Source organism: Scylla paramamosain, unplaced genomic scaffold (assembly GCF_035594125.1).
Source record: "Scylla paramamosain isolate STU-SP2022 unplaced genomic scaffold, ASM3559412v1 Contig87, whole genome shotgun sequence".
Classification (NCBI taxonomy): Eukaryota; Metazoa; Arthropoda; class Malacostraca; order Decapoda; family Portunidae; genus Scylla; species Scylla paramamosain.
Window position 1 is genome coordinate 247,501 of NW_026973752.1, and position 21,269 is coordinate 268,769.

A 21,269-nucleotide genomic window follows, 5' to 3' on the forward strand; every position below is an offset into this window, starting at 1 on the left:
CGGAATTGTATTTGGGATGCAAGTTATAGCTATCGTAATAGCCTATGGTCTGACTTTGAAAATTAAGATAAACAGTAATCCAGTGGCCCATGGTCTTTGAGTCACTCAATGTATTTAGAATGAAAACGCATGGCTTCACCTGTTTTCTGGCAAGATTTATCAGATCTGTCACATGGCGATGATCGTGACAGCCTAAAAAATAAACTCGATCGCCCAAGATGCCTGCTAGACCGGCCTGTATTTCACGTGCATTCATGACGGCTTATGCGCGGACAATGCAGCGAACGTGACGATAATGATCAATTTCTATGACGCCAGTAGTGTCGGCGAAAAACATTATGACGCGGTTGTGATTACGTCCCTTGGCAAACGACAGATTAATTCTTAGATTTCCTGATTTATCCAGAGGGATGGCATTGTGCACGTCCTCCGTCACAAAGTTAAAGAAACATACTGTCCGACCTTTATTAAATGCATCAAATGTTAGGGAATTACGCGTGTCCAATCCTAGTGACTCAAGGGTCGTGTAAAACAATTTTGACGCGTGATGCGGGAAAGAGCTGCGAACGTTATAAATGGTCGCCCCGTTCACGGTGATATGTACATGTGACAGATCGGCGTGTTGAAAATATAAACCATTCTTATCAATTACGCCTTGTAAGCTGTCCATATCAACTATTGCCATGGTCAAATTTTGAGGTATGATTTGCGCGAAAGGTAATTCGGCAATCAAAGACGTTTGATTGGCGGCTAACACATACGTTTTATTGAGCGTTCTATTAAAAGTGTATTGCATTGGATTTCGAGTCAAGGAGTTATTTAACGATTCTAAGGCGGGCGGATGTGGCGTGACGCGGTCAACCCATAACTTAGCCATCTCGAGCTTAAATTTGAAACTGCTGGCATCTTGGTGTGAATTAAGAATCCATGTTTTGTTAGCCAATTCTAATCGAATTCTCACATCAACAGAGTCAAGCAGATACGCGTCCAGACTTGATATATCCGAAAACAAAGGCGCAGTCATCGAAATGCCGTGCGTTTTACAATCTTTCATCATTTGTTTCTCGTCTTTATTCCCTCCCGTGAAATAGTCTTCATCAAATTTATTGATTATGCCTTTTGATCCATCATAATCGCGGTGGTAGAAGGCGACGCGACCGATAGAGTCAATTTTATCCTGAGGGATTGTTGTAATCATTTTAATGAAGGCGTGATAGTTGAACAAAGAGGATGACTCCACAAGCTGTTCGTTAAAATAACAAGCGCATGACTTAAACATCGTATTATTCAAACCATTACTAAAAACGACGTGATCGTCATCGTCTAGTGGCGCGCCGTCTGCCTTCGTCGCGCTAACTCGCAATTCTAGAGACAGCGTTGATAGATCCAAAAATTGCCCTGGAATACCAGGCAGTCTAAATTCAATGTAAGGATCGTTGATCCCCGCATGATTATTAGCATTTGCGTCTAAATTAACGGGTAATACGTCCAACTTTCCCCTCGCAGCGACTGACGATTCGATGGTATGCAAGCGATTCACCCGCGGAAAGTTCTCACTCACGGCCGTCAGATAATTGCTCAGGGGGGTGGAGGTCGCTCCACCCTGCACATCCGGACCGTAATGAGTCATCTTTGCGACTAAGCTAAATATTGAAGATATCTGCTTTATAGCAAGTCTTTCTTTTCAGTTGCCTGGTTGGTGGTTTTCTCTTTTTTTTTTTTTTTCCGACTCCAACTTTCCTCTTTTTCATTACTCGTCCGCCTCGAACTATCCTTTCCCCCACACCCTTCACGGCTGCAACACCTCTATTTCTTAATGATTCGCGAAGTCGCTTCCCTTCTAAAACATCTGTTAATAAACCTTTTCCCATTTGGAGCGCTTCGGGTGCTACAGTGCGCATGAGAAAGGGAATTGCTCTTTTAGCAAAGCCACTCAAAACGGAAAATAGACCGCCACCTCTTCTTGAATGGGGTGGAATAAAAACCCGGATGTCGTCTAAACCTCCACCTTTGCTTTGCGTAAAAAGCAAGTCGTATTCCGCTCGAGTGGGAGGTGTGAACGCTCTCGTCATGATGGTTGTCACGTCATGAATAAGACATCGAGCATAATCACCAGCTATTTATTTCTGTCTGATATGCTGCTCCCGCCATGATCAAAATAAATAATAACGGTCACCCCAATTAAGGAATACATTTATACTCGATTTGTCAAACACACATCAACTTTATTTTAAAATTTACATGATATAGTTATTCAGACTTCCTCACCAGAATAGTTTCAACTCCAAAAGGTTGAAGTCGCTGCGCCAGCCCTTCCACCATAGGCAGGTAATTATTCGTCCACTCATCCTGGCAGCGACCTCTACATCCCAGTCCTTCCGGGATAATAATTTGCTCTACTTCAGCGTTCGCCATGGCTAGCAGGGCAATCTTTTTCAGGCAATTCTGGAAGTGTTGACGTCGATTCACGCTTGTATCCATCTTGAGTCCTTCCACGTAAGGCAAATCCTTCGACGTCGCGATTGCCTGTCGCGCCTTCTCGTTTCCCTCGACGGCCTCGCCCCAACCATACTGAGTCACGCAGGCCACCAGGTGAGGGAGATTTACGCTTCCTGTGGGAGGCGCGTGGATAATGATACGTCCTGGGTCATCTCTCGTGTCTGCCGTGGCCCGATGAAGCGAGTAGAGTCTCTTTCTAGCTGCATGTGTATTCTCGTATGGGTAAATCGTTTTGAGATCCCGCGCAATCCCACTCGGTTCGGTGGAGACGGCATTTACTGAATAAATGATATAACAGCGGCGGTCGCGGAAGATGCCATCGGTCAGCTTGCCCTCGACCACCTTCATCTTGACGAGTAATTGGAGGGCTGATCCACACGTTGAACCCTCTGTGAGGGGAGTGAGGGGGAAATGTGTCTTCGCAGACCTTTATTCACACGTATTGGTCGATATTACACCTTCTGCGTAGTAGAATTTATTCATTCAAATTGACGCAGGTGTTATTTTTTTTCCTTTGTTGGTGGGAAGGGATGGAGGGCGGGGAACGTATTATTTATTAGGGGATGTGGGTTAGGGGGGGGGTGAACCTTTTTTTGACCATAACCCTCATCAATTATCCATCCGTGGGCCTGCACCCCTGACGCGCCTAACACGTGCTCTCATGTATTATTGATGTACTTACTCGTTTACAGAGTAAGATGGGGAGCTTTCTCATTTAATATGCTTCCCAGATGTCACCGACCCCGCCACCTATCAGTTTACTTCGTTGAGTCGTATTTCTGATGGCATCCGCGGGGAGTTGCGCCATGCGAAGTAGCAGTGATAATAATGGACGCTTATCGGGTGAAAGTCTTTTCGCGGCCCCCTTTTCGTGACCGAGTACTCGTATGAGATCAAACACGCTTATGCCAGAAAATGGTGGAAGTAAGTTACCGCGCTCATCCCATGAAATCCCAGGTTTACCCTCCAATAATTTCAAGAGAGATAAACCATATTCTCTAAAGGAAGGAGGAACGGCAACTCGAATCAAATCATCCAAGGGTGGATTGACAGGTGCGCGTGGTGGTGGCGTCACGGTGGCGGCGTCGGGGAGGGCGGCGGCCGGTAGCGGTAGTGAAGTTTTTTTTTTTTTCTTGACTTGTTTTGACGTGAATCGGTGCTGAGTTGCGCTGTCGGTCGGTTTAAACTTACACCTCTCGGCAACTGAGACGGGAACTAAACAATATTCTTTCATCTCTGTAGTAAACTTGTTATTGCCGACACGGCTATCGGGAGTAACGCGGCCAATATGTTACCACCTCGTTTGGAGATTAGAATCGCTTTCTTCTTGTACACGGGCGTCTTCTTCAAGGCTACAGTGCGAATATCACTCTTGAATTTTTTCAGGCGGTTAATGATGGTATCGTCGTCCGTCAGGCGTCTCTTCAAAAAGTTGGCGAATATTTCCGAGATGCAATTGACTTCGCGCTTATTCAAACTTTGCAAGACCTGCTTCCGCAATTTAGGGGTGACATGCGAGAGGAGAAAAACCAAATCCTTGTACTTCAATATCAATGGTTTTTCCTCATCCATATCTTATACTAAGTCGTCCGCATCTATCCAGCTGTCAAATTTATCTGGGTACCCACGCCAGTGGACGAAGTACTTTCTCTTACCTCGCTCGACCTTCGATCGTAATATATCGACCTGGTAATGTGAGGGAAGAGAGGACTTGATTAATTCTTCCCTGTAGAAAGCGCCGGTCACGTCCTCCCCCGCCAAATCCCTTATGAAATAAATAGGGATTTTATGTGAGTAATCCACACGACTTATCTTAAAAAGCTCCTCGGTATTGTTGACGGTATAACCCTTATTGAATTTAAATTGCGTTCGGGAAGCACGTTGCAAGCGTACAATGTCTCCCACGTCTAATTTATGACTGACAACTTTCTTTCCCCTTGGCCGATTTAAATACATTCGTTTAAATTGCTTCCTGACTTGTGACAGCTCGCGGAGGCGGTGAACCTGAGCCGGCGTTTGGTTGCCGCCCAAACCGCGGTGTGGGGTGTGATTGTACGTATTTATTAGGGTGGGCAAGACGTTAATATACGTCAGTGTGTTGTTCTGCGTGAGATATTTATATATTTTTGTCTTTATGGTTCGGATGACCCTTTCTGCCAAACTCGCCTTTGTTTCACGCGAGTAATTGGAATACAAGGTAATACCTTTCAAAGTTAGATATTTTTTCACTGCTTGATTATAAAATTCGGATCCCTGATCGGTAAAAAGACGCGACACGCCTGTAAAACTCCCCGACTCTAGAACTTTTTTCAGCGCTTGCAGGCTACTGTGTCCGGATTTACTTGTCAGCGTTGCCACTTTCAAGTATCTGCTGAAAACGTCCAGGCAAAACATGATGTATCGGACGCCGCCATTGTGTCTGTGCAGCCTCGCAAAATCGGCCAAATCGCAAGTTAAAATGACGGACGGTTTAGGAGCGAGAATTTTTCGTCGCGGAAAACGTTTCAGTGTCGGCTTGTGAAGCGTATAAGTGCGGTTGCCCTGCAGAAATGCCCTCACATCGCGGAGTGTTAGATTCTTATCCCTTTTCTTCCCCTCTCTGTAGAGTGCTTGCACACCTCCTAAAGCCGCAGGATTCGTCATATCCCGGTAAAGTTCGTCCAAAACGGCGTTCATAGCAGATAGACTTTCTCACAGGGTGACTCATCCACAATATTCGTGCGCAGTTGAATTTCTTCGGGTGCGTTCGGGGATAAATCACACAACAAATAACCGTGATCTCGTCTAAGCACGACATTTTTATAAATTTCCACAAAGTGTTTGGCGCGCTCCCTTCCATAAAGTTGCCTGCCCAGACATTCAATTTGATATATATCTCTGTTTTTCATAAGAATGTAATGTGAGGCATTTAAAGTTATCGTTCTAGCATACTTTCCGGGGAAAAAGACATTCTGTGCTATCATTATAACTGACAAATTTTTATGTCTCCCTTTGGTGAAAGCCTCTGCTATCGTTTGAGAATTGCCAGCCGTGAGGAAATTGTCATCTAATATCAGGAGTGTGTGCGTTTGCGGGTCGGCGTATGGACTGTTATCATCCATCACGGGATCAATAATTTTCTCATGCACTTCGACCTTATCTTTAAAAGGGGAATTCTGCTGCAGCGAATGCGATGAGACGCCACAAATGATAATTCTGTTAAATCCATGCTGATATTTCTCTATAATTTTATTGCAGAGGTGTGTTTTGCCGGAATTTGTATAACCTGCAATAATTATGCGTGCAGGATATCTGAAGAGATTCAGCATCTCTTCGCTAAATGTCTTGTCCATGTTAAGTTCAGAGGGTTACTAAAAGACGCTACGATATGTTTACAGTATTTATTACTTAACCTTTATTTACATGGTCATGTAGGTAACAGCATAACTAACCTCCCAGCTGCATCCTCATCCCTGCCTTCTAATTATGACGTGGATCTCCCCCGACCCACACCTCTTCCTCAACCTCCCCCCCTTCTCCCCCCTCTCCTTAACCTAAGTACAAATGTTCTTACATTACCTCCTCCTCCTCATCCTCCTTATCCCCACGTGGGCAGTACAAATGTCCTTACAGTACATGAACAATCTCCTCATTCCTCTCCTTAACTCCATACTCAAAACAAATGTTCTTACATTACATGAATGGCAGCTGCTGGCGGCCGCGGTCTCTCTCCACCCCTTAATTATGACGTGAATAATGTCATGGAAGGCCACTCCCGATCACGACACAACCCATCCTCCACCTCCCCCTCTTCCTTAGCCTACGTGGTCAGAGCAAATGTTTTTTTACATTACATGAAGGGTGTCTGCTAGCAGCTGCGTCCTCTCTTTCTCTACCCCTTAATCATGATGTGAATAATGCCGCGGAAAGTCTCTCCCGATCACGCCACAGACCACTCATTACCCCATCCTCCCCCTCTTCCTCCCCCTCTTCCTCTTCCTCCTCCTCCTCCTCCTCCTCCTCCTCTTCCTCATCCACCTCCACCTCCCCCACATCCACCGCCACCTCCTCTTCCATCTCATTCTCCACATCTCTTTCCCGCGGATCATTGTCGGGGTGATAATACGCCCTTGAGGTATAGCCATCGACGTGAAAGCGCTTGTCGTCAAAATGTGACAACGTTCGCTTTCGCATACGAGTGGTACAAATTTGTCCTTTCACATTCCTAATATTATAGCAATCCACCATCCCACATGCGACATTATTAAGTGTTTCCCTATACTGCTGATGCAATATATTTTGCTGAAGGTGAGTTGGAATGCCTTTACCTCGAGATACTTGCTTGTCATCTTCCAACAGCAGCGAATACATCTTTGGCTTTAATATAATCGCCTCTTTGATGAGCGTGGATCCGGTTTCAGATTTCAACAAGCCTAGTTGACCCTTCCGCTCCCCATTAAAACACGGGTGATCTGAAGCAAAGTTACTGGTGTCGAGAAAATTTGCCATGGGTCCATGTTTCAGTTCATCATTTAAGTTTGTAGGTATGTGCAGACTGAAAATGAAACTGTCAGTATCTTCATAAGCTAATTTAGCTCTCTCCCCATAATTAGCTTTGATGACACGATACCAAAAGTTGTACATGTACTTCTTTGCCACTTCTAAAATATGGTATCCCAAGTAATTTGGCTGCCTGATTTTAATCGTATTCTTACTGTTGACACATATGACTCGGTCCTCGCCTAATTGGTGGACCCTTTTAAAGGATGGATTTCTTGCATACTTCAGGAAAGTCTTTCTTTTTGTCACTAATTTCTGCTGGAGGCCATACTTCACTTCAGATAACATGGATCTACCATAAACTGCGTTTGACATCAGTTTGCAAATGCGATTTTTAATGGCGCACGTCTCATTTTTACGCTGAGCGACGTTCCTTTCTATGAAAGGTTTCAGGTATGGAGCCTGTCTGAACCTATATATAGCATGAACACATTGTATTTCCAGTCCAAGTGAGAGTAAAAGTTGCAGCAATTCCAGACTGATGAGATGATCTTTCAGTCCCTTATGACTGGCCACGAGTTTACGATTTTTCCTCCCCAGCTTACGACCCTCAGCTTCTAACAGTCTTTTACTGTACGGTGAGATGTCATCTTCTGTAATAGTCATGTGTGCGAGGCACAGAGGGAACTCGTCCGTGATCCGAGCTACGTCGGGGGAAACGTCACAGCTGTCTAAATGCAGCCAGTAACCGACGTCGCCATCTGTCGCATGATTCTGGATGCCAACTTCAAAAAAATCATCCATCTCTGACTGAGAAAGCTTTTTGATGTCACCCATAGGCAGGGGGGAACACATAACGCTTGCATATAATGAATTATAGTCCAGATAGAACACATAGGTGCCGGGTCCGCCGTCGGGTTGGTGGTTTGACTGCAGGTGTGGCCTGACGCAAGTTACAAAGCCTCCTCGTACATTTCTTTTGATCAGGTGATACATGTTAGGATCGTAAGGTGGATCAAGTTGAACGCCTGTCGACTTTAAAAAAGCGTCATAAGCATAAGAAGACAGTGACACGTAATGTGTCACGTCCAGCCCATAAAATTCATGCAGGTATGATCTATATTTGAGATATGTGTCGGCTAATAATCCCACATCAATCTCACAATACAGTCTTATGTAATCGCCTAAAGTGCGGCAGGATGTCATACTCCACACGCTTTGAGCGTGTTCATATTCTCCAGGTGGCAGGGCCTTCCCCTTGAGCGTGTCATAAAATGCCTCACGAGGTGGCAATTGTCGATCTTCTAAGCGGCCAAGGTCGGTGATGTACTCATAACAAAGAAACTGTTTTTGAGTGCAAATTACACGCCTTACATCCTCGGGGAGGTAATTCACCATTTCCTGGGCGTAACGCGTGCTATAGCCCGCCTGCACGTGACTCTGAGCGAGATGACCGAGGCCAGCATTCATAATGGAAAGCGTGTCCTGAAACTGCAATTCCTTAATCCTTACTTTCAATAAATGCGATTCTGACTTGGCAAGGATGTCCACGTGCGACTCTGGCAAGTGAAGGTCTTTTATGATTAAGGAGACGTCAAAGCTCATATTATGTGCCAGAGTGATGAGATATTTCCTCATGTCACGACACTGGAGGTTGCATCGCGCGCACAAAGCCCCCTTGTAATTATTTTGTGGTAATGAGTGGTCGTGATGTTTATGAGGTGGGGTTTTCACATTAAAGGGTTGATGGCAGAGCTCGCAGTGACGCTGACGTTTGAAGTGGGCTTCATCCTCCGCAGACATGCTAATTGGATAGCTAACTACACTTTCCTTGATGATTCCCCAAGCATTGGATAGGCTATCAATGAAATTATTCACGGGATCTTCACCGAAATAACTTCTCTTTTCCACGACATCTCCATGCCTATTGATGATGAGATACGAGTAACCAATTGGGTCATGTTCGGCTATCACACTCCTATTCTCCTTAGGTTTTATCATAGTTTCAAAATCAAAAAATGCTAAGTATGCAGGCTGATAGGTGTAGGCAAAATTTTTAAATTTTACTTTTTCACCGTCACCTGGAAAGAGAAGAGTTTGAGTGAAGTCGCAGTGACACTCGTGATCGCTCAAACTGACAGACTTGGGAACTGAGCTGAAACATACTTTGCAAAACTGATGACCCTCTGGGGTGGGACTGCTTCTCGTCAATTTCCGGTGCAGCTTCTCCACGTCTTTAATGAGCGTCATATGTTTTCCACCTAGTAAAAGGAGTGAGACTACAGTTTTATACTTCCGCGAGCCTTTTCTTGATAATGTTAAATAGTATATCTCACCGCTTTTTGTCAGTGTATAAACGTCCAGAGACAGACAATTTAACCTTTCTAACTGACTCAAGTTCTCCCAAGTCACTGGACTGCCTACTTTTCCGCGCGTGACGTATTTCTCTCCGCCATGCCGTCTCCGTAATATTTTTGGAATTCTTTTCCAAGGTACACCTCGAGCATGAAGTCTGAAAGCCGCCAAACACTGAATAACACAGGATGAATGTCGGCCATCAGGATTGAAAATTTCATTCCCTCCTCGCACGCCTCTAGGATAAGCAACATAATCTCCTATGCCACTACATGCGACATGCAAGCAATAGTTGATGAAAAAATTCTGTACTCTTGAAATGATAAAACCAGATCCTTCAGTCTCGCTGGTAAGGCTTTCCAGCCGACTGTTCAGCTGATGGATCCATAAATCAACAAGGTCAGGCACATCTTGATAGGTGATCAGTCGTGCTCTAAAAGCAATATGAATGACTCGATGTTCATCCTCGCCTAAGGTAGAGAATTTCACTAGTAACAGAGAAATGTGTGAAAATATTTTCAGGGTGGGGGGGAATGGCGAGCCGTGTGACGTGAAATATGATCTAATTTCCCGTATAAAGAACTCCCTGTATTCGGTAAGTAGACCGAGTGGATCTCTGCTTACATGATCAGGTATGTCATATTGATGTCTGGTGAAGCTCCTCATAAAATTTTCCCTCGAGTCAATTAACCGCGGCTCTTCCGGCATCCCGCGCTCGTCAAGGTCTGCATCCGCCGACTCTCCTGCCATGCTGCGCTCATCGTGGTCCGCCTCCGCTTGTGGCGTGTCTGGGAAGAAAAAATAGAAGTAGCAGCGACAGTTTATTATTATTATTATTATTATTATTATTATTATTATTATTATTATTATTATTGAATTGATATTTACCTTGTGTAGGTAGTGAAGGACTTGAAGTCTCGGAAGAATTGAATACGTTCCCCGATAATCCACTCGGTCCCGGCCGTGGCGAGTCTTAAAAAAAAAGAATATTAGTAGTGGCGGTGGCACCGTATTTATTGCTTTATTATTTGTAGTATTTTTTTTTTTTCTCACCTCTTCCCCCGCCTCCGCGTGGGATGTCGCCTTGTGACGTCCGCCGACGTGGGCCTTCTACGCCGGCGTTCTGCTCAACCTCAATCGAGTGTGAGCCTGTACAGGAAGATGTGCTCAGAGCTCAAACTTGTAAAGATTGACAGTCATTTCATCTTTATTATTATACATTCCCGCCAAAATAAGTAATAATGCTTACCAGAAGAAGCAGGATTGCCAACTTCGCAGGTGTGTTCTGGCGGTGGATGTGGAAACAGAAGTCCACACCGCTCGCATAAATCACACTGGTCTTCCACACATGAGGGGCAGGATGGATTAGTGCGCCATCTCCCACACACTTCACATAAAATCCGCGCCTCTGCTGTTCCACAGTGAACACCCATTTTCTTTTCTTTTTTTTTTTCTATAACATTGTCAACACTTTGTCCCGGCCGCCATGCCGCGCGGGGAAACACTGAAGCTTCCCGCGCAGATGGTCGCGAGGCGCGTGCCTTGACTCGGAAGTAGGCAACACCTGCCTGTTTCATTATCCTCCACTCCACCCATTATCCCACCTTGATCGATTCTCTTCAAAATTTTACGTCCGAGACGCAAAGTTAACGTGGTCTTATATGTAACACGCAAGTAACACTGTTTTCCCCATCTTCAAACTGAATAGGTTTGCCTCTTTGATTAGCAATTTTGATGGCCACACTCTCTATAGTTGATGCAGAAAGTGGTTTATACGTAATTGAATTCGCACCTTTACTGGTGCTGTCGCCGGGGAGTGGTATGACGTCTAATATATTAACTAGTTGGTTGCCAAATCGCGAGGGGGAAATGATGTCGGTATAAACGTACATATAATCCGTCCCTGCATCAGCTCGCGGTACGTATTGAGCGAATAATTTTATGGGTGATGAGGAGGAAGCTTCGCTGGCGTCGGAAGATGAAATGCCGTCGCCAGATCTTTGAAAGTAGACGGTGTAGCGAAAATTTGGATTGAAACCCAGAATGTGAGCTATATGCGATGCAAATTTTATACTTATATCACTGTAAATACGATCGTCATTAGGAGGGACAATCGCGTTATTCACAACGACCCGCTCCAAGTCGCGGTCATAATAAATGATATCCGAGTAAGGGAAATAGATCTTAAAGGAGTCATTCAAGATTGCTTGAAGTTCTCTCACTATCTGTCCATTAATTGCCTTAGTTATGGCCGGTATGTTCTTATCGGTAAAATTGGAGATGATATTCCTTTCCGGTAGATAGGTATACATATTATATTCATACATATCAAAGTCTGACTGCTTAACCCGACCATAGAACGATATACTGGAATTTGGATCCCCTTCCGCAATGCAGTAGAAATATTTAGGGAATAAAATATTACACAGGCCGACTTCATAATCCCTGCCGGTGTCTAAATGAATGGGTAAGATTCTGTTTTCAAATTCTGTTGTTGTGTTGTTGGGAAATGACCTACCACCTGCAAGAGAAGATAGGTATACGTATATATCGTCACTATCTCTCAATGACATGTTTTTTAAACCCTGTCAACTAACAGACTGACTTTAAACTTTACCTTTTCATGACATATATACGTCGGCAGACTGGAGATTATGGCGGTACGGCGTGGATAGTCGCGACGACCTTGACCATAGGGGAATGTACTGAGATATCGGAGGGAGCACGTGTCGGCTATAATAATAATAATAATAGTAATAATAATAATAATAATAATAATAATAATAATAATAATAATGATGGTAATAAGACCGCCATCCGACATAAGTATTACGTCAGCCATGCCGCTGGTGGTCGGTGAAAGTGGAAGAGGCCGCCGCTCCGCCCTGGCCGTCACAGACGCTTTCTCCAGGTAAAAAGGATGGACAGGTAACGGGATCTCGTGCGGCAGTCGCGACGACCTTGACCATAGGGGATGTATTGAGATGTCGGAGGGAACGCGTGATGGCAACACTCGGTCATCCCACCCTCCAGGATTCCGTGAATGAAAGGGAAAGGGCGACTTCTATGGCAGGCGCCGTCAGAGTCCCCCTAATCACGCGTGTGTGGCGGGCGGCTGCCACGTCTGCCCGCCAGCCCCCCCATCACCTCTCCTCCCCCCCTCCACCCCCTTTTCACTCAATTATTTTCCGCCCGCCATCATTGATTCATTAGTCATTCCATCGTCGCCGAAGCATAAGGACGCACGCCCCCTCACCTCTCCGTCAGTGTCGCCGTCACCGTCCCTCCCCCCTCCCTCCCCCCCCTTGGTGTTTGCCGTCGTGAATCACCCCCCCCTTCCCAAGCATGGATCTATGGAAAATTGCTATCAGGATCACCATCGCAATATGGCTTGCCGTCAGAGTCGCCCCTGGGTGGGTGGGTTGGGGGTGGGGGGGGGACGTGAAAGGGCGACCTACACGGCATTGCCGTCACAGTCCCCTAGCCACGCGTGTGTGTGGCGACTTCCACGTCTGGCCGCCAGTCCACACCCTCCCCCCCTCCTTTCACTCAATTATTTTCCACCCACCATCATTGATTCATTTAGTCATTCCATCGTCGCCGAAGGATAAGGACGCACGCCCCCCACCTCTCCGTCAGTGTCGCCGTCACCGTCCCTCCCCCCTCCCTCCCCCCCCACCCCTTGGTGTTGCCGTCGTGAATCGCCATCCTCCCTTTCCCAAGCCTGGGTCTCCATCCTGACATGGACTGCCACTGAAGTCTACGGAAAATTGCTGTCAGGTTTCCCCATTGCAACTTGATCAACCCCACACTCACAATATGGCATGCCATCAGAGTCGCTCCTGGGGTGGGGGTGGGATCCCCCTCCCCCCCCCTCCCCCCCCCCCTCCCTCCCTCTCCCATCCTCCAACACTCTATTTACAGTCAGGGTCTCCATCCTGAAATGGATCGCCACTCCGGGTAATTGCCAACAGGGTCCACATCCTGAAATGGCATGCCGTCCAGGTCGCCATGCAATGGCGACCTGGGCGGCATGCCATTTCAGGATGGGGACTCTGGTGGCAATTTCCCAACTACTATTGTTTATATAAAGTTTAATAATACTCTCTCTCTCTCTCTCCTCTCTCTCTCTCTCTCTCTCTCTCTCTCTCTCTCTCTCTCTCTCTCTCTCTCTCTCTCTCTCTCTCCAATAAATAAATCTAATATAAATTAACTATTACATATATTTACACACAATAATAATAATAATAATAATAATAATAATAATAATAATAATAATAATAATAATAATAATAATAATGATAATAATAATTTTCGTCTACCACCACCACCACCAACAACAACACAATTAACAACAACAACAACAACAACAACAACAACAAGAACAACAACAACAACAACAACAAGAACAACAACAACAACAACAACAACAACAACAACAAAAACAACAACTACAATATTTATTTATATATATTTTCAATTTTTGTTGTAATAATAATAATAATGATAATAATATTAATAATAATAATGATAACAATAATAATATTTTTCAATTATATTTACAATTTCTACAGAGAGAGAGAGAGAGAGAGAGAGAGAGAGAGAGAGAGAGAGAGAGAGAGAGAGAGAGAGAGAGAGAGAGAGAGAGAGAGAGAGAGCCAGTGCTACCAACATCTGTGGGCTTTCTGGCCCTCGTTTTCTTTGTATCTATCACAATTCTACCAGTTCTATTTCATATATAATTATATACACCTGAACATTCAACCAATACTTCGACCAAAATCAGAATGTTTGTTTCTGAATCTACGAATTTTTTTTTTTTTTGTATAGCTTACCACAACTACCAACATTCCTGCGGCTTTTCTTGCACCTACTAACTTTTAACCAATATTCTTACGTCTCCCTCACAATCTACCAACATTTTTTTTCGTATTGCTACCAAATCTACCAATATTTCGTATTTCTACCACAATTATTGGCCACCCAATCAACATTTACGAGTTTTCTTTCAAGTTTCAACTAGCATTGTGGCGTGTCTCAGTCCACCATCATTTGAAGCCCTTCTATGAAAATTACCAACATTTTTTTTTGAGATTCAACCAATATTCTTGCATTTTTTCACCCACCTACCAACATTTTAAACTTTCCGCCAAAACAACCACAATTACTATAACTAAACATTATTTCACACTTTTCACTCCTACAACTAACATTTCTCAGCCAACAACCAACATTGCTGTCTCCAAACCAAGTGTAACTACAACTATTTCACTACTACCACTCTCACAACCTTACAAGAACCAATATCTTAGTCAAGAGTTAATATTCTCACAACCACAACTACAAGCATGATATTTTACCCTACCGCAATTTACCGCAATTTTAGAGATCGAGAGGGAGAGGGAGACGGATGGATGCACTCAAAATTACTCCTTTTTCATTAATCTACCAATATTCTATCACAATATAGCAGGGAGAAGACGTAGTATCCGAATTTTAATGGTTGACAGGATAGCGAAGTATGGATGCAAGATATGAATTTAAAGGATGTCAAGGAGTTCAGATACTTGGACTCTCATATACCAGAGGACGGCAGCCTGGATGGAGAGACCATTCACCGTATCCACTCAGGTTAGAAGAATTGGAATCGAAAAATTAAGTGTCACATTGAAGGGGAAAGTGTTCAAATCGGTAGTTAAACCCGCATTGTCATAAGATACGGAGACGTAGCCAATAGGGAAAGCAGATAGAACAAGTTGGAGATTACAGAGACGAGTATTAAGGCGGATGCTTGGGGTGACAAGGAGGTATTAAGTGAGAAATAGTTTTATAAGAGGAACAAAGTAACGGAGGTGACAGTACAAGATAGGAGAATAGTCCGGTCACATCAGAGGGCCAGAAGAAGGGCATGGATATAGAGATAGAAGGCAGAGGATTGACGTGACAGACCAAAAGGTGGAAGGATCGCATTGGAGAGGACCTGAGGGAGAGAATTGAGTGGGGAGGAGGTTGGGGAGAGCCTTGTGGAGAAGACTAGTGAGGAACAACGACCTCGTAGGAACATTGGAGCAGAAGAAGGAAAATGTTACCCTTTCCAGCTCGGTGAGGGGGGAGGGGAAACGAGGGGAGAGAAGAGGGGAACAGCACACTCCCCCGTCCATTCCCATCTCCTCATCTCCAAAAATGATTCCCTCTCATCTCCCCATTTCCTGTTACCCATCTTCCCATCCTCCTCGCCCCTCGCTTCCTCCACCACCTTCCCATCTCCAAAAACATCCTCCCATTCTCATTACAATCTCCCCATCATTTCCTTTCTCCCCTTCCCAGTTCCTCATTACTCTTCAACTATGCACATACACCTACCCTTCTCCCCATCTCCCCCATTCCTTCTTACACAACCTTCACCCCTTCCCCTTGCACATCTGCCCATCTCCAGACACACTATTCCTCTTACTTATCTACCCATTTCCCCATCCGCCCCCAAACCTCCATTCCCCAACCATCTATCCACCTGCCTATCTCCCCATCTCCACCCCTTCTCCTCGTTTTGACCCCAGGAGGAATTTAAGAGGTATCAAAACAGACGATTTGGGAACCCTGGTTAAAATGTTATCTCCGCTCTTCATATTTTTCCCTCCTGACGTGACTTTTAAGCATCACCATTAATAAACACGTAACAAATCTCTCCTGACTCCATTGATGCTGGTCGCTGTCTATCATGCACCAAAAATGTGAACCTGCATGATGATAATTACCATGAAACAGAGGAGGAGGAGGAGGAGGAGGAGGAGGAGGAGGAGGAGACAGGATGATATCGTATTTTGCATTAATTCAAAATCGTAAATACAAGAACTTTCTGACTAATGTATAAAGTTTCTTATATTTAAACGCTCCACACACACACACACACACACACGTCCGATGGGCCTAACGACATCCAATAAAATCTAAATTAGTCTTATAAATTCTGCAGGAAACACTTCAGGGTAAAAAAAATAAAATAAATAAGTAAATAAAATATATATATTCAACAATATTTTTTTCCCTTCCTTCAGTGTAAAATTTCTTACGAGTCCCAGTTTTGTTTCCGTGTGTGTGTGTGTGTGTGTGTGTGTGTGTGTGTGTGTGTGTGTGTGTGTGTGTGTGTGTGTGTGTTTACGTGAATGCTTAGGAGAGAACACACGTGAAGTCGCAATAATAATAATAATAATAATAATAATAATAATAATAATAATAATAATAATAATAATAATCCCAGGTATATTGTACAGGTATATTGTACAGGTGCACGGCGTGAACAAGTACAAAAAAAAAACAAGAACAACAAGAGCAAGAACAGACCACGAAAAGAAAAGAACAAGAAAATAACAAGAAAAGAACAAGAACAAGAACAAGAAGGCGATGACGTCATAGAAGAAGAAGAAATAAAGAAAGAGAAGAAAAAAGAAGAATGAACAACTAGAGGAGAAGGAAGAAAACGAGAAAGAGAAAAATAACCAAAGACACGACAAAATAAACAAACGTAACAAATAAATAAGGAGGTCCACAGGTGACACAATTCTCACCTGTGTCTTCAGAGCTCATTAATGGAAGCGCGGGGTAAAGGTAAGAGTGTTATTACCAACATTTAAGCACATTAACCAAAGCAAATCAACAAAATGGTCACGAGTAAGTGTGTGTGTGTGTGTGTGTGTGTGTGTGTGTGTGTGCGTGTGTGTGTGTGTGTGTGTCACGCGTAGAGGGTAACACTCAGTGTTAAATGTGGATGCCGAGAAGTGCCTCAGTAGCCACTGCTCCAGCTGAGGGACGTTCTCCTCCAGGGGCTGCATGGGAATAGCTGCAGGCCGACCCGGAACGTCGTGGGCGTCGCCGTCCGTCACTCCCACACCGGCTGTTACGGCAGATGGATTGGGAAAGTCTTGGTGGATGAGGCCAAGGTCCTTGCAGGTGGTGAATGATAGGTACAAGCGCTCCACGTTCTCCACAAAGTGCACATCCTGGACCGTAGTGTGGCTCGGGAGGCTGATGCGGCAGGCAGCTGCCCCCAGACTGGAGAGCGGTATTCTGGCGAGGTCTCGTATGCCAGCCCGACGCTGTAGCAGCGCAGGCCGGAGACCAAGCAAGGACATGAGTTTGGGGCCGGCGACACACACCTGTGCTCCTGTGTCTGCGACCGCTGTCACTGTAGTCTCAGTCCTCCCGGCTTTCAGGGTGACACTCGGCTTTCAGGGTGACACTCGCCTGTAGTAGGGGTTCTGGCGCCGCTGCCACGCCGCCCACAGTGACGCTGTTTATAGCCATATCTTGTGTCTTCGCTGCCCAACACACCTTCTTCACGTGTCCCCTCTTGCCACACGACTTGCATATCTGGTTTCGTGCCGGGCAGGGTGCTTTTCCATGCTTTTCCCCGCAATAGTAACAGCACTTACTGGGCGGGCCGCTTGACTCGGGTGCACACAGGCCGGCGGGGTTTGGGGCCACGCTGGCGGTAACTGGCAACTAGAGGCTCCTCGGTGACGTCATCCGCCGTGACTTCAGCTCCCGCCACAGCATGGTCCCGCTCACATTGTCCACCAAAAGTGGCGTTGCGTCTCGCCGCCTCAAACGATGCACAGAACTCTCTCAGACTATCAATGTCACTGAATGTACTGCACTTCCTGTACACCTCTTGCCTTAAACACTGGTCACTAAGGCCGACCATCACCTTCCTCAGCAGCATGTACTCTGATAGGTCGCTATCACACCTGGGACACTGGAAACCACAGTCTGCCACCTGAGTACATCGGGTCATATAAACACTGACCGACTCACCGCCCGCCTGACGCGCGTTGAAGAAATAGTACCACTTCACTGCTTGGTTCGATGACTGCTGCACAATCTTGCCTATAGCGTCCAGAGCCTCCTTCGGCGTCAGCGCCTCCCACTGTCCTGTGTTATACCTTGCATCCAGCGTGCATTGCAGGGCGGGAACACACAGCAGGCGGATGTGCAGCACTGCCTCCTGGTCAGGCCATCTGGCCAGCCTCAACCAGGATTCCACTGATCTACGCCACGACCTGAAGCTGGCCGACGTCATTTCCACAGCACATTTCTCAGGTGTGGTGGTGGCGGTGGCGGGTGGTTTACCGCCCGACGCTTGGCGGGCAGTGGACAGGGAAGCCATGCCCGCTTGAAGCAACGTGAAAGCGTCTTCCATCGACAGCGGGGGCCTGGCAGGCAGCCTGGCCCTCGCCTGCCTGCTGCCACTCGGGGAGAACCTGGGGTGCCTTGAGGACGCCATTTCACTGCGCCATAAAGGGTGCTTGAGAAACACAGGGACCGTCTTCATGTCTTTACTGGCGAGTCAACTAAGGTACAGGTCCGACACGCCCTCACAGCTAGGCGACTACCCAGAATACTCAGTGGCGCCAAGCTGGGGAAAGCAAGATTTCCCACGCTGCTCCCAAGATGCCAGAGGTCGGCATCCTACAATGTATTAAAGTTGCTTTCGGCGATGTATGAACCTTGATGTCGCCGTGATGTCCATAAGACTATCTATCAGCCACACCTCTTAGTACAGAATGGGACTAGATGGATACACTTCTCAACCAAAAACCCTTCTATAATTAACATGCCTCCCACCAAGTGCTTCAGAGGGTCCCATCTCTCTCTCTCTCTCTCTCTCTCTGCAAAAATTGAGTGTTTGATGATGTTAAGAATATGAGACAGGTGTTGGGGAAGAGATAGTAGGTGTGTGTGTGTGTGTGTGTGTGTGTGTGTTTTAGGATGTGTTTAGACAAGTGTGAGGGATAAACAGGTGTGTGTGAGGTATGTGTGTGTCTACAAGTGTGTCTGAAGAGGTGTGAGGGACAAACACGTGTGTGAGAGGTATGTTTAAGGTGTTGGATAGGTATTGAAGACAGACAAGTGTGTAAGAGGCATCTTAGTGTGTTTTATGGTGTGTTAGACAGGTGTGGAAAACAGACAGGTTATGTGAGAATAGTAAGTGCACACACACACACACACACACACACACACACAAGGCAGCAGATGTGTTGGTCAGCCATGGACAATCAGAACAATATCAGTGCACCTCTGGGACTCTGCTTGCTTGTGTTTTGGAGGTCTTTCTTCTGCTTCACTTTTTTTTCCTTTTTTTGGGGGGGAGTGGGAAGTTGTGAGAAACAGGCCCTTTTTTTTTTTTCTTAGTTTTGTTCCCTCGTTCAAACTCAACAGAAACCCGCTGCTTTTTTTTTCTATTTGTTTTTTCTTCCCCCTGCCTCCTTCACACTTCAAAAATAGTAACGCAGGTGATATGAGATTACAGACTGACAGGTGGACGTGTACAGGAAGCAAGGAAACTGACAGAATATGGCGAGGTAGTGACAGGTGAACGAGAGGTAACGCATGAAGGGAAATAACTGGCGAGAAGACAGAAATATACAGAGGTGACTGGCATATGTGACGGAAGGACAGGTGAGAAGAGGGCCAGACGATAAGGTGAGTTAAGAAGGGATTAACATGCGAGACAGGTGTGTACAGAGATCACTAGCATATGTGGTGGAATGATAGGTGTGTGTGTGTGTGTGTGTGTAAAGGCTCAGGAGGGAGAGGGTGAAGAGCGGATCAGACAGGTACGCAAGAACGCCAAAATGCTCCTAAACACACAGGTAACCCCGAGCGTGGAGGACCTAATCCTCAGTCTCCACCATGCATACTAATTACCTCCTTACCTGTCCTCCTCCTCTACCTCCTCCTCCTCTTCCTCCTCCTCACTTCCACCTTAAGCTTAAAGGTAACATGGGGAGGAGGAAGAAAGGAGAAAATAGGACGTGGAATAATACTTAAGAGAGGATAGAAGACAATAAAGAGGACAAGGCGAATAAAAGAAAGAAATATGTAGCGAATTACGTGCGAAGGGAGGCATGGATAATAACTGGAATTAAAGGAAAATAAGGCAGAATAATGACACGAATAAGAACGTAAGTAATAAATGAGAGATAGAGAGAGAGAGAGAGAGAGAGAGAGAGAGAGAGAGAGAGAGAGAGAGAGAGAGAGAGAGAGAGAGAGAGAGAGAGAGAGAGAGAGAGAGAGAGAGAGAGAGAGAGAGAGAGAGAGAGAGGTATCTTGAAGGTATTTTATTTCGAATCTCACCAATTGCTTGCTTACTTTCTCTCTCTCTCTCCTCTCTCTCTCTCTCTCTCTCTCTCTCTACTTTCTTTACATTTTAATTTCATGAAGTCAATGTGTGTGTGTGTGTGTGTGTGTGTGTGTGTGTGTGTGTGTGTGTGTGTGTGTGTGTGTGTGTGTGTGTGTGTGTGTGTGTGACATGGAATGATTAATGAGCGACAAACACAGTGACAGAATAACTTTTCCGGCGAGGCGAGAGAATGACTAATGCTGACGTTCAGAAAGTAAACAAGGAGTAGTAGTAGTAGTAGTAGTAGTAGTAGTAGTAGCAGCAGCAGCAGAAACAAGTAATAATAGTATGTAGTTTAAGTAATTGCTATTGTTCTTGATATAACACCACCACCACCACCACCACCAACAACAACAACCAAACCACAAAATACACAAACACTCCCCTACTACACCCTACCCAACCTCAACTCAACCCAACACCATCAACTACCATCACCACCATCACAACCACTACCACCACAACCATCACCACCATCACCACCACCACCTAATCCAGCAAGAGAGGAATGACTATGGTACCCAGACTCATAACCTAATGAGAGAGAGAGAGAGAGAGAGAGAGAGAGAGAGAGAGAGAGAGAGAGAGAGAGAGAGAGAGAGAGAGAGAGAGAGAGAGAGAGAGAGAGAGAGAGAGAGAGAGAGAGAGAGAGAGAGAGAGAGAGAGAGAGAGAGAGAGAGAGAGAGAGAGAGAGAGAGAGAACTAGAACAGATTTCCAGGTCGTCCCTCTCCCCTCCATGGGCCAGATCCATGAAAC

At 45.5% G+C, this 21,269-nt stretch overlaps 1 protein-coding gene and 1 long non-coding RNA gene across 2 annotated transcripts in view; both read right to left on the minus strand.

The window, feature by feature from the left end:
- LOC135098847 (uncharacterized) overlaps window positions 1-21,269 on the minus strand; it is a 109,178-nt gene that overhangs the window by 18,845 nt on the left and 69,064 nt on the right. The gene's annotated exons all lie outside the window — the stretch shown is intronic.
- LOC135098842 (uncharacterized) lies at window positions 5,865-12,497 on the minus strand. The gene is made up of 4 exons (XM_064001243.1): window positions 10,583-12,497; window positions 10,387-10,482; window positions 10,222-10,305; window positions 5,865-10,121 (listed from the first exon to the last, which is right to left on the minus strand). The coding sequence occupies exons 1-4, from the start codon at window positions 10,908-10,910 to the stop codon at window positions 6,382-6,384; spliced, it is 4,248 nt and encodes a 1,415-aa protein (XP_063857313.1). The 5' UTR covers window positions 10,911-12,497; the 3' UTR covers window positions 5,865-6,381.